The sequence below is a fragment of the Chlamydotis macqueenii genome, chromosome 3 (genome assembly GCF_036417535.1).
Source record: "Chlamydotis macqueenii isolate bChlMac1 chromosome 3, bChlMac1.mat, whole genome shotgun sequence".
In the NCBI taxonomy this organism is placed as follows: Eukaryota; Metazoa; Chordata; class Aves; order Otidiformes; family Otididae; genus Chlamydotis; species Chlamydotis macqueenii.
The window spans coordinates 85,224,837-85,240,081 of NC_141558.1; the positions used below are offsets into that span (position 1 = coordinate 85,224,837).

Here is a 15,245-nt window from a genome sequence, read left to right on the forward strand (position 1 = left end):
TAATTAGAATGGCTGGTCTTGTTCTGATTTCTTCTGCATCTGTGAGAGGCTGTTGGTTTTGTGGCAGCCTTGGAATGGATGTTTACAAAACCCCTATTTGTAACTCTGTGTGATTTTTGACACATGCTTTTTAATTCCATGGGAGCAGTGTGTCCCAGAGAACTCTGGATGTTACTTTGTGCCAGCTATCAGGAAGAAACACCAGGAAGGCTCTCATGCCTCTTTCTAATGAGGAAAGCAAACTAAAACAGAAGCATCTGCTGTATCAGCTCCTAGAATTTCTCAAGTGTAAATAATAATTATGCAGCGGTGTGCTTCGAACTGAAAAAAATGCTATGACACTCACAAGCAACTGTGAGATGTCCTAAGCTAGTCATTCATACTTCACATATGCCCTGAAGTTTATCTATCCTCGTGGTAGTTTCTTTAAAGGAGTGCCTATGTAGCTCACTAGTAACAAATGCAGAGAGAGACAATGTTCTGCTCTTGCAAGAAGTATACAAAACAATTACCCTGTCTTTGCAAAGTCCAACAGTTATTTCATGCTCAATTTGCAGGAAGCTGCACACGGCGGATTTCCCTTGCTTGCCCTGGACTAGGCACTCCTGCAGTCTCTTCTAACTGCAGTCCCAACACAAGCCCTGGCTGTGTTCCAGCCCCATGTGAGGATAGGATCATGAGTTCTTTCCCCTGGTTTTCATTCAGGTATGTAGCCCAAAGTTTCAGAAAGATGTTGAGCAACTATTAACAGCTGCCTAGATTGGATGATGATGCAATCGCGATTCAGTGTGGCAGATCCGTACAGCTCATATGGTGTGCTCTCTCTTGAGACTTTTCAATTATTATTATTATTATTTCATTATTAACATGTTTTTAAAACTTTGTTCAGTGCTTATCTGAAGCATGAATAGCACTGGAAGTAGTCCAGCACTTTCTATTGTCGTTTTGTTCTGGGATGGGCTCACAGAGGTTGCTGGTACACGGACTGGACTCTGCCCTTCAATTGCCCGTGGGTGTAATGCTCCTTGGTCAGCACACAGGCTTTTACGAATGGCACAGCACAGGGTCTCTTGAGGAAAGCTAGTTAATCTCTGAATGTGCAAGAGTGCTGAATGAGACGTGTAAGGCGTTACACGTGAATTTTGCAAAATCTTGAAACAAATAAACAGCTAAATAAAACATGGGTAGTCTAGGCTGTCTGTAAGTCAGAAAGGAAGGGAGCAGCAGGAAAAGCAGGAAATTTCTTTCTTTGGAATTTGAACTACAGAATTACTCTGTGCCAAACACAAGTGAATCTCTGCATAATGTCTGGAAGACAACTGAAAGACAAGTAACAAGAGTTTCTGTGGATCCTAAAATTGCCTGGAGTAGCTGTCTCGAGCTTCACTAGAGTGACAGTGGTCTGTGCAGCTAGATGTAGATAGGTATTATTTTGACATGGTGGAACATCACACACAACTTTGGTTACAATGTAAGGGCATGACGCTGCACAGCATCTTGGCCTAAATATACAAACCTCAGACCTTTAATTCTTTACTGAGTACTAGTTCTTCAGATAGCTGCTGAGAAAAGCAGATGTGCAAAAAGCCTTACTCTTCATGATCTATGATATGACATGATGTGACATGACATGACATGACTGCATCCCAGTAAAGTTAAAACAGAACCAATTTTTATGCAGAAGCTTTTATTCCATTACATTTATTTTAAGGTTTCGTTTAATTCTGAGAAAGCACTTCTGTCAACCACCAGTACTTACTTCTGAGAGTAAGAGATTGCCTTTGGAGGTGTAAAAGCTGATTTTATGCTGGTTTAGTGAGATATGCCTATATTTGTACAGTCTGATAAAACTGGAAAAATACAAGGCTTCAAGAATGCAAAGACATTTAGTTTCTCAACATTCCTGATATGCTCAGCCTCGCCAGATTCAATTGGATTACAGATGTAAGTTAAGCTTAACATAGTCTTTAAGTAAAATAAAATAACTATAGAACTATAGAACCAGACTCTTCATTGTAGGTAAGAACATTTACTGGAGAAAGATATTAGAGATCCTGTGGATCTCTAAGAGGAGAGTACCTCTCCTATGAAGACAGGCTGAGAGAGTTGGGGCTGTTCAGCCTGGAGAAGAGAAGGCTCCGGGGACACCTTATAGTGATCTTCCAGTACCTAAAGGGGGCTTACGGCAAGTAACTCTTCAGTAGGGCCTGTTGCAATAGAACAAGGGGCAATGGTCTTAAAATAGAGTGAAGTAGATTTAGATTAGATATTAGGAAAAAAGCTTTTACAATGAGGGTGGTAGAACACTGGAACAGGTTGCCCAGAGAGGTGGTGGATGCCCCATCCCTGGAAACATTCAAGGCCAGGTTGGATGGGGCTCTGAGCAACCTGATCTAGTTGGAGATGTTCCTGTTTCTTGCAGGGGGGTTGGACTAGATGACCTTTGAAGGTCCCTTCCAACTGAAAGTATTCTATGATTCTATAATTTTTATTAATGCTGATTAAGCAAATTATATTTTTTTCTGTTTCTAAGGTTGTTACAAATTTTGATCTTTATTCACATTACATCTAATCAAACTTTTTTTTTTGCAACTGAAAGCTTTGCTTAATTGAACACTTACTACATTTAATATGGAGCTAAAATGCTTTCTGTATTTCAGCCTTCATTATCAGTTGCTGTTCAATTACATTCAGAAAATCCTTTAACTACTGTTATTCCCATTCTACAAGGAGAAGTGACATTTCATAAAGCTACTGTAAATGTAAACATCAATCTTGCTTCTGTATCCTTTAAAAACTCTACTTAAAAGCAGTATTTTGCCTTGTTATCTTCTCTATTGTTTTGATGTCTGTATATGTTACCTTGACATCATACTGATAAGTATCCTTTCAGAATAGATATCGGGCCACATCACAGGTCATTCAAGTCTGTATTTCTTTTCAAACGGCTCCAGCTTTGGGAGAAAAAAATAAAAAAGCAATGTTGCATTAAGTTTTCCTGTTAGTTTCTAGCCAGTCTAAAGACTGAATAAAGTCTAAAGTCTAAACGCTTAAGGCTGAATTGGACAGAAGATGTTTTGCAACAGAACAAAGATTTAAGTACAATTTAACTAAACATCTGAATCTGTACCAGCACTTATAACCGTGTCTTGAAATGACAGCTGACACAAGCAATTTTAATGCCCAGTTACTCACATATCAACAAGTACTGTGCAGGTCAAACACTAAAGGATTAAGACTGTGCAAAGAATTGTTAATGTTTTTGCAACCATTAGTTGCAAATGCAACCATCCCAGACACAGCAATTTGGTAAAGGAGTATAAACTTATTTAAACATGAAGAGTTACCAGCATGGTGTATAAAGGTGTGAGTTTTACTCTTAACAGCTACAGCAATACAACAGCTGCACAGTTCTAAGGCTAAGAGCAATAAAGGTCATTGAGGGAAACACGTGTATTTTGTAAGAGCAGCTGACATGATTCGGGGAAAAAGGTCTGGGGAAATTTTGGGCACTAGAGCCCTCCTTTCATGTGTGAAACAAGTTTAGAAAACATGCCTCAAGTTCAGCTCAGCAATGGATGACCATGACCTGCAGACCCATGGCACAGTGGAGCTGGACAGTGGGCCACGGGGCTTTGTGCTGTAAGGCCCCTTGTCTGTGAAACACTGGGAGTACGGAGGAAAGTATGTCAGGCTGGAACACTGAAATATTGTTTCCTTGTGCCCTGTAAGAACCGTTATGTCCCATTTAGTTCCTGTGCCCACCTTCTGAGTGTTTTACATATTTTACCGAAGACTTGGGCAGGACTGGGGTGGAAGTCGTCATTTCCACCAGAAGTGTATCCCCAATGTACCAGCTGGTATCCCCAGCTGAGGACAGCCGTTTCCTGGTCTTCTCCCTGTCCCTGCTGGGACACGTACCCCGTGTGCCAGTGCTTAACGCCTGCACTTCCCAGGCAGGTAGCTGGCAGGCACGGCTGGCCTGCAGGCCTCAGGCCCTACTCCTGGCTTTTGGAGGGGCCGAGGTGAGGTGGGGGGAAGGCAGACAATAAAGGCTGTCAGTGCAGCTTTTGCTGCTGAGGGACGGTGTGGCTCGCAGGAGCTGCCCGCGGCCCCCGCCCCAGGAGGGCAGGGCGAGGGATCTGCGGGCCGCTGGTGGCAGCGGGGCTGCCGGTGGCGGCTGTCGCCCGAAGGGTGTGGACTACAACTCCCTGTGTGCAGCGCGGCAGCGGCGACACCTCTGATTGGCTGCTACCCTCCCCGGCCCTCTCCCGCGTGACGGTCGGGGGCTGCTGGCGCCGCCGGAGTCCTCCGCGTGCTGGGGGCTCGCGAGCCGCATGTCGGCGGCGGCGTGGGGGCGGCGCGGCGGCCTCGCGCTCCTGCGGGGGGCGCTGGGGGCCGCCGCGCGCCGCGCCTGCAGCTCCGGGGCGCCCGTGCGGGCCCCCTCCGCCGCGGCTCAGGTGAGGCGGGGCGCCGAGGGGTCCGCTGGCGGGGGGAGTGGAGGGTTTGGGGTCGAAAGTGGTGGCGGGGGCCGGCGGCCGGTAACAGTCGGGTGCAGCGGGGGAGGCGTGCGGGCGGGCGGCTGGGATTTTGAGTGCCGGGCCGGTGCCTTGCGCTTAAAATTAAGGCGACGTCGTTTGTGAAGGGGTACTTGTGATAACCCGTAAGTGATTTGTGAGGAAAAGGTGACTTCGTTACGTGAGGAGCAAGGGAGCCAGCAAAACGTATGGTGATCTACGATTCTGTGCCCTCGCTTTGGTGAAATCTCACCCTGGCTTTGAAAGTCAGTGGGGCGTTCAGTCCTTTGGGCCGAGCCAGTTCTGTGTCCCTTCCCCGTCAAAGGAGAGGTTACACAACGGCCTTTGATCCGCCTCGGTCAAAACCGGGTGGTTTGGCAGCTTTTGGGTGGTTGTGCCCCTGGCGCTCACGGGAGCTTTGGGGTGAAGCTCTTCATTCCCTCGCTGGCGAGAAGCCCACGCGGGTGTTTCCCAGGTCTGCCTCCTCCTAGGTTCACTTTCAGACCCCCAGATGGATTTGGTCTCTTGGTGCACAAATGCAGGAGAAACAGCCGCACAGGAAGGCACAGGTTCTGTAACTGTCTGGCAGAAGTAGGGCATGACACGCAGAGTAATCCCAGCTGGGACGTTATTTATTGATTTACTTGCGACTGCATGGCTGGCTTTAACAAACAGAAAATATACTCAAGCTACTGGTAACAGTCTTTGTGTCACCAGAACTGAATGCATTTACTGCCACTTTCTTATTTACAGAAAGTCAAGAGGATTTCTGCATTGCTTTCTTGAATACCTACTTGGCTTAGGAATCTAGAAAGGTTATTGAGTTGCTCTTATTTTTTCTAAACCACGTACTTCTTTTATAAATTCTGATCAGAATTGCTTCTAACTACTTCCTATAAATTAAGTCATTCTAACATACCTTCAGGAATACTTTTTAAAGAGCTTGATTACAACATTCATCTTTGAAAGCCCTACTCCCTTAGGGGATGAAAGCCAGAGCGCTTGGAGGAACGGGAGGGATGAGTTGTGTGTGTGGCACAGTAAGTGTGACAAGTGTGCTGGGGCACCAGCTGATACCCTGCAGGGCCTGAGAAGCAAGCTAATGCAAAAGCAAAGACTGTGCAAACTTAGCAACTATACAGTGATAATATATACTTACTGCTTCTTTCTGTTCTCAGTCTCTCCTGGGATTCTTTTGTAGAGAGGAGCAATTAGGGTTGTAGCCATAAGGGGCACTGGAACGTGCTTTCAGAGGAAAGGATGATCAAGCATTCAAAACAATTGTGAAATACTACTTGACTATCTTCTGGGTTAGATCTGAAAATGTTTACAGGTTCTGTTTAGTTTTGTGAGATTTCCATTGAGTGTTAAGGGTGCAAAGGGGAGAAGAGAGCACTAGACTCTGCATTTTATCCCCTTTTAAAATGGTCCTTCCAGCTGTGGAAGGAAGAACTCTGTAACGCAGGAGCTTTCGGAGACAACTGAAAGGCTGTGTCCAAGGCCATCCATTTTAAGTCTTTAGGTTAGGTTAAAAAAAGTGGGGTCATACAGCTGCTGTGTTGCTATTGTGTGGTGACCTTCTGTTTAACATATGGCCCTTTTAGCCTATTCCTCCATGCTGGTTTTTGAGACAGTGGGATAATGTCTGTGTGCATGCTATCCATTCTGTATCCCGCCCTTACTATCTATAATAACATTTCCTATGAATGCTTGGTAAGTGTCTCCCTCCAGCAGAAACACTTAATAGTTTTCATTCGTGTTTTGAATGCCCGTTATAATGTTCTCTATATGAAATATGTAGTGAAAATCAATGTATGTGTAGAAGTGAAGTTATATTGACCAGAAAACCTGAGTGGACACATGTGAGGCTGTGAAAATTTATGTCAGTTTTGAAGGGGAAATCACATATACCTGGGAAGCTGATCCTAAATTGTGTACAAGTAAAACCCGGAACTTGATCAGATTATTATTAGACTGGTTAGTCCACATGTTTGAGCCTGTTTGTATCTTTATATTTAAGATACAGTTGTCAGTCTCGGAAATGTGTGCAGAGTGGAGTCCTTCTTTCTAAGACTAAATAAGGACAGGTAGCAACAGGCATGCTGAAAGCAGTGTTGTCATGGTTGTTTGGTTGTGTACAAGAATTTCTTAACTAATTCACAGTTAACAAAGGAAAGTCTGATGCCATCCTGTCATCTTGTACACATGATGATATATGTCCAAAATATATATTGAATAAGAAAAATTTTATAGAGGATTCCATATTTCTACTGCAAAACAGTGTATTTTCCAGTACAATAGAAAAAAGTAATTCATACTCCTTTTTTTTTTCTTTTTTTTTTTTTAATTGTAAGCTGCAAGTTTACATACAAAAAATCCAGCTTTTTGAAACAAATGAGGAAGATAAACGCTTAAGATAGTGAGGTTTGAGAGCAATAACATTAAGGAAATTAGCTTTTTTTTTTTAATCCTACTCTAGATGTATCTTTTCCAGTAAAGATCTTCAGCATCCTGATACAAAGTTTCATTTGAACTTCCTCCATCTGATCAGGTAGATCCTGTAATTCAAACATAACTACATGAAATTTTTTGTGGCCTCAATTAAGTCTTCACCAGTGGGATAAAGGAGAGACTCTAGCTTGTCTAGGAGGACCTCATATGGCCTTTATTCTTGGCCAGTCATGTCTGAAACTCTGTGTCCTGGAGTTCCATTTTGTGGGTAGCTAGTTAAAGTCCCTGAGCAGTGCTCGCTGTGCCAGTAACCAGAACTGTAGCATGCTGTTTGGGGTCAACTCTTGGGCAGCAGCTGCTGAGCCCTCAGAAAAACATTTGTCTTGGACTTCTCAGCTCAGACCTCATTCTGGCACTTGGCCTACTTAGACCTATTTCGGCCTCTGTGGTTGTCTAATTTCCAGGTTGAACAAGAACACTGTCACCGCTTCCCTACAGACTAAGATATTAAGGGTGAGGCATGAAACAGAAGAGCTTTTGCTGAGTTGTGTCCATGATGCTGGCGCAGCAGTATTAGGTACTACCGTGAGGCAGCAGAGCTGATGCGCAAACCCAACAGGATTGCAGGAGCCAAAAGAGACAGTGGGTGCAGGAGCAGTGCCAACAGCGTCGTAAGTACACAGGTTGTGGTAGTCCCTGGGGCCTGTGCAGAAGTGTTTCCAAGCATTACTGTTTCACAGTGTACAGATATCACTGGGGATAAGGTGAAGGTGGAAGAGTAGAGCAAGTCTAGTACTTGATCTTCAGCTTGACAAATAGATAAGAGCTCTGTTCTCTTCCCCCTTGTGTTTAACTGAGCCTTTCCAGGATCTGTCAGTTTGTGGTGCTCCTGGTGGTTATTAATACCTCTGGTGACAGCTTCCAATTTTGCTGTGTTGTTAGAAGAGTTCCTCTGGAAATCACAGGTGAATTGGCAGGTCTGAAGGGTTGACAGCTTGTCAAAATATAGGTGCTAGGTGCAGTCATCTAAGCTCTCATTCTTTCAGTACTGGTATAGAACATGGGATTGACAGCTCGGAGAGTGAAACTGGTTTTTTTCATGGATCAGATAAAGCACACTGTGTGACAGAGCATACTCCTCCAATGTGCAGAAGTGTCTCCTGTCAACTATGGAAAGAGAGGAGTGAGGACTTGAGGATTATAGCCATCCCTTTTCAGTGAAAAAGTTAGATGGCTAGGCATTGATATGTTAAAATGCCAACACCCATCCTTCTTTTCCAGCTGCAGGGAACTGAATAACCCTGGGAATTGTAGCAGGCAGCTTTTACTTTCTCCCTGCTCAGAGAGCTCTCACACAGGCTGCAGGTAACCAGGTCCAACCTCACCCTATTCTTTCCCTTCGGAAAATCCTACTTAGACAACTACCTGAGAGAGTGCTTTATCCTTGCCCTGAGTTAGCAGGAAGGCAGCTGAGTTTTCATTTCTAGTATTTGGCCTTCCCTGTGGAATTGATAAAAATATGAGTCAGTGCTGGGTGCAGTGGCAGTTTTGGTAATACAGGATCCACTCCCAACTGGAGCTAAGGCTGATGCTACTGCACTCCTCCTGGGTGTCTCCTAATTCCTCCTTGCTGACATCAAACTGGACAGAAACTGAACTAACGGCTTAAAAATTCCATCTCCAGTCATTCTTCCCTCCCAGACAAATGCATCTCTGTACACAAGAAGCTGATGGAAAGAAGCTCTAGTAGCTCTGGAAAACATTTTCCTCTTCCCTATCCCAGCACCCAGTGTTTTGCAGCAAGAGAGCAAAAGGTAGTTATTTCCAACAGGAACTTTAAAGTATATTGACACCAACTGCCTGCTGAGTGCTTGTTCTTTTCGAACTGCTTCTTGGCAGTTCACTTTAGAGTAATTAATGAAGGGCAGTATTATTCCAGGGCAGTAAATGCTCTTATTTTAGTTTTCTTGCCTGTAACAGTCACACAAGTGGATGGCAGACCAGGAACAGAACTGTTGTCTTCTATGTCCCACTCCGGTAGTGGCTCCTTCCTGAAAATAGGAAATTACCTCAAGCATATTATTCTCCTTGAAAATAAAGTATACCGTTTTGGCATCCATTATATACAATCATTAAAGACTCCCTCTCTTGCCTCTCTTCTGTCAGGGAGGACAGCTTTTCACTTTTTTCCCTGCTTATAATGCACACTCTGAAGTGGGGAGACAGGAGGTTCGTGCTGTTCTGTCTTCGAGTGGAGTGGGTAAGGAAGCTTGGTCCTGCAGAAGATGCAAAAATGAGTTATTGAGAAAGAAACAGGAGAGGAGTGCTCCTGCAAGGACTAAAATAATTTTAATAAGCATGCAAGTGCTTTCCCTCTCAAATGTGAACACCTTTCCAAAATAACAGGAAGGAGAACATCAGAAATCCAACCAGGCCAGAAAGCAGTTTTCAAGACAAAATTCTTTTGTGCTGTGATTTTTGTGGAGGTTGTCAGTATTTAAAATATTTTCAGATTTAGTCTGTTCAGGGATGAGTTTTCTAACTGGGGAAGAAGCAGAAATGAAGTCCGGATATTTAACTGGACTCTTCAACTTAATACTGCTTGTATTCTGAGAAACTCTCACAAGTGCAAAAGAGCCAGCATTTCTAACAGAGCAAGCTCCCAAATTGGGATTTCCTGGGGAAACTAAAGCTGTGCGGCGCTCATAAGCAACCCTCAGGTGCCCAGGCTGGAGCATTTCCCTGGGGGATTAAAAACCAGACGACTTGTTCTGCCTGTGCACGTTGAAGAAGAGGGGGGTGTAAGAATACGTGTAAGTGCGAGCAGCGTGCATGGCTGCGGAGAGGTTGCCGCTGACACCCTTGGTGCTGCAGGGAGGGAAAGCCAGGCCTGGAGAGGGCTGGCCTTGTGCCCCTTATGCCTCTGCTGCTGTGGCCAGTGCTATGAAACTGAAACTGAAAGAGGTTGCTTTCTTCTGGCAGAAAAGCAACGACGTTTAAACTAGTACTGCTGTTTTATCACAGGTAAACAAACAGATGCTTTCTGGGCTTTGAAGGAGCAACTTCATGTCTCTCTCTTCTCTAACCCTCCACTGCCAGAGATATTCTTAGAGATCTTCTTATCTATCCGCAAAGCTGTTTGTATCAAGAAGTGTAGTGTATTGTTTACAGGCTAGTGGAAAGATAGTGCTGCCCGGAAAGACTGCTCCTGCTTATAAGTTTAGCAGCAGCCACGGTGTTAGCACAGCTGGTTACTGCAGCTGCTGACAGCTGAAGTTGGGCCTCTCCCCATATAACCTTTGCTCTCTGGCTTCTCTGGTCACTGAGGGTGTCCTCTCTGTCTTCCACCCAGCCCCAATAAAATGTTTTGAGGAAGCATGTCCAGATTGTTCAACATTTTAGCTGACCATTTCCAGAGTTCTTGCAAGGGCTGTTTCGACATACTGGGCAGGATTAACTCCTGTGGTTACTCGTGATGGCCAGGGCCAGGGAGATGATGACCACAGCTATGTGGGTTTCTGCCCAGTCCCTTGGCATTGTCCCGTACATGCCAGTTTTACCATGTCTGGAGATTTCACAGGTCTGTTTTTCACTAGATGGAAATAATGACTTTTGCTCAGTTAAGCAGTTTGAATACTAGCTGATGTGTCATTTTGTCCGGTTCCTCATTCTACTTCTTAAACTTCTGTCAAAACTTTATTTAATCCTTTGCCCGCTGCAGCCTATCAAGACTAGCCAGCATGATTTTGACTTGAGGCACAATTTTACAGCTGATTCTTTTCCCACCTCACTTTTTTAACTTTGTGAACATCATGTATCCAGAAATGGTTTTGTATGTGCTCTTTCACTGGAGATGAAGTTCACTGTATATCCAGGAGTCCTTTAGCTTTCTTCCCATTTTCTTAGCTGGCTCTTTAGTGTCTGTATGTGGTTAACTATCAAGGACACAGTGAAGGTAGTTCTTTTAATTATTTTGATCTTATTTTTTCTGTTTTATTTTGTGATGCTATGCAGCTGGACTTTGTCAGAGGCCTCCTATAAAATGTTAATTTGACTGTGATATAATAGAGGAAAAGATGCCAGACTTGGCAGGGTTTGGATGATGTTGTTTGTGTGTAGTGCCTGAACCAAGTATCCACCAACTGATTAATGCTGGTAAAGTTTTGCTTTCTGCAGTACTGTGATAAGAGTTGGCTTATGTTTCACTTACTGAAATATTTTCCAAAATATCAGAGTGGTTTCAGCTATGCTTTACAGGTGTACAAAAATAGAGATATAACATAGACTAAAGGCAGTAGGACTCCCTATGTTTAGACCTTGCTATAATGTACAGTGTTCTGGTGTTGACAGTAGTGATGTTTTGAAGATGCTTGCTATAAACTATTCATTTCCAGTAGCAGCTACTAATTTGAGATATTTAATTTGATACCTGAAGTAATCAGCCCTTGTTCTGCAGGGCAAATACCCAGTACTTCCTGAAAACTGTGTTACTCTAGAATATGCTACACTGTGCTTTAAAAAAAAACCAAAATTGTAAATAGAAATCACTTTTAATATTCACTTCATGACAGTTAATAAAGACATTAGTAAAATTCTGAGTCTTTTTATGCTGCCTTGAATAGGTGGAGTGTTCATGATCATCCATTTCTCTTCTAGTCCCACGGTGCCCTGTTTTATTTATCATATATTCTCTGATTTTGCTATTAATAGGATCTTATGTCTTGCACATGAAAGCTGGTAGGCACACAAGCCGACATGTATTGTCATGCATGTCATCAACTTTCAGTTCTCTTACCCTGAAGTGCAGGGACCCTTCTATAAGATTTCATTTATCTGAAGGCTGTAGTGCAATTGAGTGGTCCTGGATCATTGATTCTGGAAGATGAAGAGGCATGCAATTGAAAAAAGCTGCCTCCTAGTCAGCCCAAAAAGCCTGAAGCACCTTTGGCAAAGTGGCTATTTCTTAAAATGCACAGAGAAAATTGTAGTACAGTTCCATGGAATTAACTAGGGTGTGAAAATTAATCACTGAAAGTCCAATTTTAAGCATAAAGACAAGTCAATTGTTTTTTTTTGTGCTGCTGTCCCTGTGAGGAAAATGGGATAATAATTATCAATTGAGTTCAAAGTTAATATTTATATAACAAGTTGGTAGTGAGGATAACTACTCAAATATTTAGCCCTTGCTTGTTTTCCTTGCAGGAACTGCAAAGCTCAGGAAGAGGACGCTTTCTACTGGAACATGCTGCACCCTTCTCTGCTTTTTTGACGGACAGCTTTGGGCGTCAGCACAACTACTTGCGAATTTCTTTGACTGAGAAGTGCAACCTCAGGTGTAAGTGTCAGCTTGCTTTCTTGCAGAAAGCTCTTCTGCATCAGTAGGTTGAAACACGTTTTGCAAAGGCCAAGAATTGTGCTAGGGTATTTATTGGTGTGTTGTCCCTGTGCTGTTTGTTGTCTTCCCAAAGGCAAAGGCTGATTAGAGACTGAGGCTGAGCTGCTGGTGGGATAGGGAAGCAGGAGCAAGCCTAGGGATCTGCCAGAGACAGGAGGGAGTAACGAGTCTTTCATCAGACTTGGTGTGATTTTAATGTTACCAATATACTGTACCCGAAGTGTGTGATCAGCATGACAGCTCATGCCTAAGCATTCCCACAATTAATCTGAAAAGTCTGTGGCAATGTCCCAATGCTTGCCAGTTCAGTTTGGTGCCTCTGAATGCAGATTAGATAGAAATGAGATCAGCTTTTCCTTCGAAGTGGGTCCATTGTAATTTTGAGATCCCTCAAATGAGTCTTGGGTTTTCTTTTGGAAAAAAACCCCAGGAAATTGTTAGGAGATGGCTTGTGAGATTTAGTGTATCATCTTATCTGTATTTCAGAAAAGCACAGTCATTTGACATCCATTAAAGACAGTTGTACTTGATGCATTTTTGCTATCAAGATTAGGTTAAATGCTGCTATGGTTTTTTTTGTTGGTTTTTTTTTTTTTTTTTTTGTTTCCCCCCCATGTATTTCTGTATTCTTTGTTTCAGGTCAATATTGTATGCCAGAGGAAGGTGTTCAGCTGACCCCTAAATCAGAGCTACTTACTGCTCAGGAGATAATCAGTCTGGCCAGACTGTTTGTGAAAGAAGGTGTAGAGAAGATCCGACTGACAGGAGGAGAGCCGCTTATCCGACCAGATGTGGTTGATATTGTGGGTGAGTTTCTTTGAAACACAGTATATTTATAGGAGACTTGCTAATGTTGATCTAAGAGCTACCCTTATAACTAGTAATACAGTCCAATAACCTGAAGAATAATTATACAGGAAACAACAGTGTTTTTTTGCAACATTGTCAAATGCAGGACAGTTCCTTTTGGAAAACTTCCAGTCCTGCTCTCCTGCTTGGATGGAACTTCATATTATAACAGCTGAACTTAGCATTGTCTTCATATTCAACGTCTACCAGAATAGCTTACAATAATGTAGCCTTGGGGTGAAAAATCAAGAACTAATGTGACAAAGTCCTCACTGTGGAGGAACAGCTGATACGTGCTTAGAAACAAAACAGGTTTTCTTTTGGATTTTGGAGGGGTTTTGGTTTTGTGTTTTTGCTTTGTTTCCTTGATAACAGATGTCACTTGCTTGTCTGTGTTTAATAAGGAATGGTGGAAATGCCTATGTTTTTACAGTTATTGTTGAAGGCTGTTACTTCAATGGAAGACAGACTTCTAAGATTATCCAGTAATTTGTCTCCTTCAATTGGTATTGTGTTGACTGACGGTGCTTGTTTTTTTTTTCTCGAGCCAGGTGCTTTTTTCCCCCTGCCCAAAGCCTCGTATGTTATGGATATTACAATAGCTTTGTATAGTGACAATGTATTAGATTAAGGCTATGAAGATGGGTGCACTTTGGTGTATTGTAGGCAGCTGAACGTGTCTGTTTCTGCATGTATACTCTTATAAATACTGAAGATAAGAAAGGGTTAATATGGAAGTTGAAGATCTTGAAAGCAGAGTAGCTACTTACTGATACACTGAGCTTAGGTGCAGAAAACAGTTGCTCTCTAGTCCTGCTCTGACTTGTTTAGGATTTGGAAGACCTTTACGGTCTTTTCCAAAGGAAGCAGAAGAGCAGTGCAGTATGTAGAGCTGACCAGTTTATAGCTGGGAAAGGTATGGCCAGAGTGAGCTGGCTGGGGCCTTCTTGTACCTCGATTGTGTGGAGCCCTGAGACTGCATTAACTTCATCTTTTTGGAATCTGGAATACCGTTCTCTAGAGAATTTTGCCCGTGCATGATAGGTTATTTAGGATTGAGAGAGCTAATGTGCCTTTCAAGAGACCTGTTTCTTTCAGGAAGGCATTCCCCATTTCCAGTAATAATTGGCATAATTATTTTAGCCGACTTTCATCAGCCAAAAAGGGGACAGATTTATAAAATCGGTTCTGTTTTAAAATACAATAAACCTTTACAGCTCAGCATATAGTATTGGCATGAAAATGAGTTGAAATCAACAACATGATCAGTTCAGTGCAGAACTTTTTTTCCTAGTGTATGCACCTTCTTAATTCATCAGTGGTAGCTAATGGCTTTTTATACTCAACACAGCTACTCTGATGTTGAGAGTATAAGCTGAGTAGCCAGGTCACTGCAAAATAATTATTGCATTGCTGCAATTCTGAAGTATTGATTTTGGAAGGATAGAAAGCTTGTTTGTTTGTTTTACTGCAGTGATAGAATTCTCAAAGGTTTATTTCTGTGTCTGAAAGAGGGAAATGGATCTTTTTGAACCACTGGGCTTTCATTATTCTTCCTGTCTTCTTGTTCACAGCTGAACTTTTACAGATTCATAGTGATCATTTTAATGGATGACAAGAGAGTAGTGATCTTGGGTTAAAGGTAATAGATATTAAGATGATTGTCCTGTTACATCAATTCATTCTGTCATGAATTTGTATTAACCTGGCTGGTTTTTTTTTTTTTTCTAAGGCATATTACAAGTTGGCAAATTAAGCCTGTGACAACTTCTTATCTTCAGACTTTGGTGTTACTCTGTGGTGCACAAGTTTGTGATCAAGATAAAAGTCTCAAACCTAAATAGATCACATGTAACAACTATGGGAAAACTCACTGAAGGGAAAACAAGCCCAAAAATGTCTCCCGCAGAATTTGGAGCCATCTTAGCACAATGTACAGGTTTGGGCTGGCATAGAGTTAATCTGGATTTCTAGATGGTTTATAGAAGCTAGCTACAGTATCTCAGGTGCTGAATAGTGTTAAGATTTAAGTT

The 15,245-nt window shown here is 42.7% G+C and overlaps 1 protein-coding gene across 3 annotated transcripts in view; it reads left to right on the forward strand.

The window, feature by feature from the left end:
- Positions 1-4,337: 4,337 nt before the first annotated feature.
- The window catches only part of MOCS1 (molybdenum cofactor synthesis 1), a 32,159-nt gene continuing 21,251 nt past the window's right edge, over positions 4,338-15,245 (forward strand). The window contains exons 1-3 of one of the 3 annotated variants that reach the window (XM_086743792.1): positions 4,338-4,460; positions 12,171-12,303; positions 13,003-13,170. In XM_086743792.1, coding sequence (XP_086599918.1) covers positions 4,338-4,460; positions 12,171-12,303; positions 13,003-13,170 — 424 coding nt within the window. Of the gene's footprint in view, positions 4,461-12,170; positions 12,304-13,002; positions 13,171-15,245 lie in introns of those variants that run through there. The other 2 variants (XM_086743795.1, XM_086743794.1) reach the window with 2 other exon arrangements.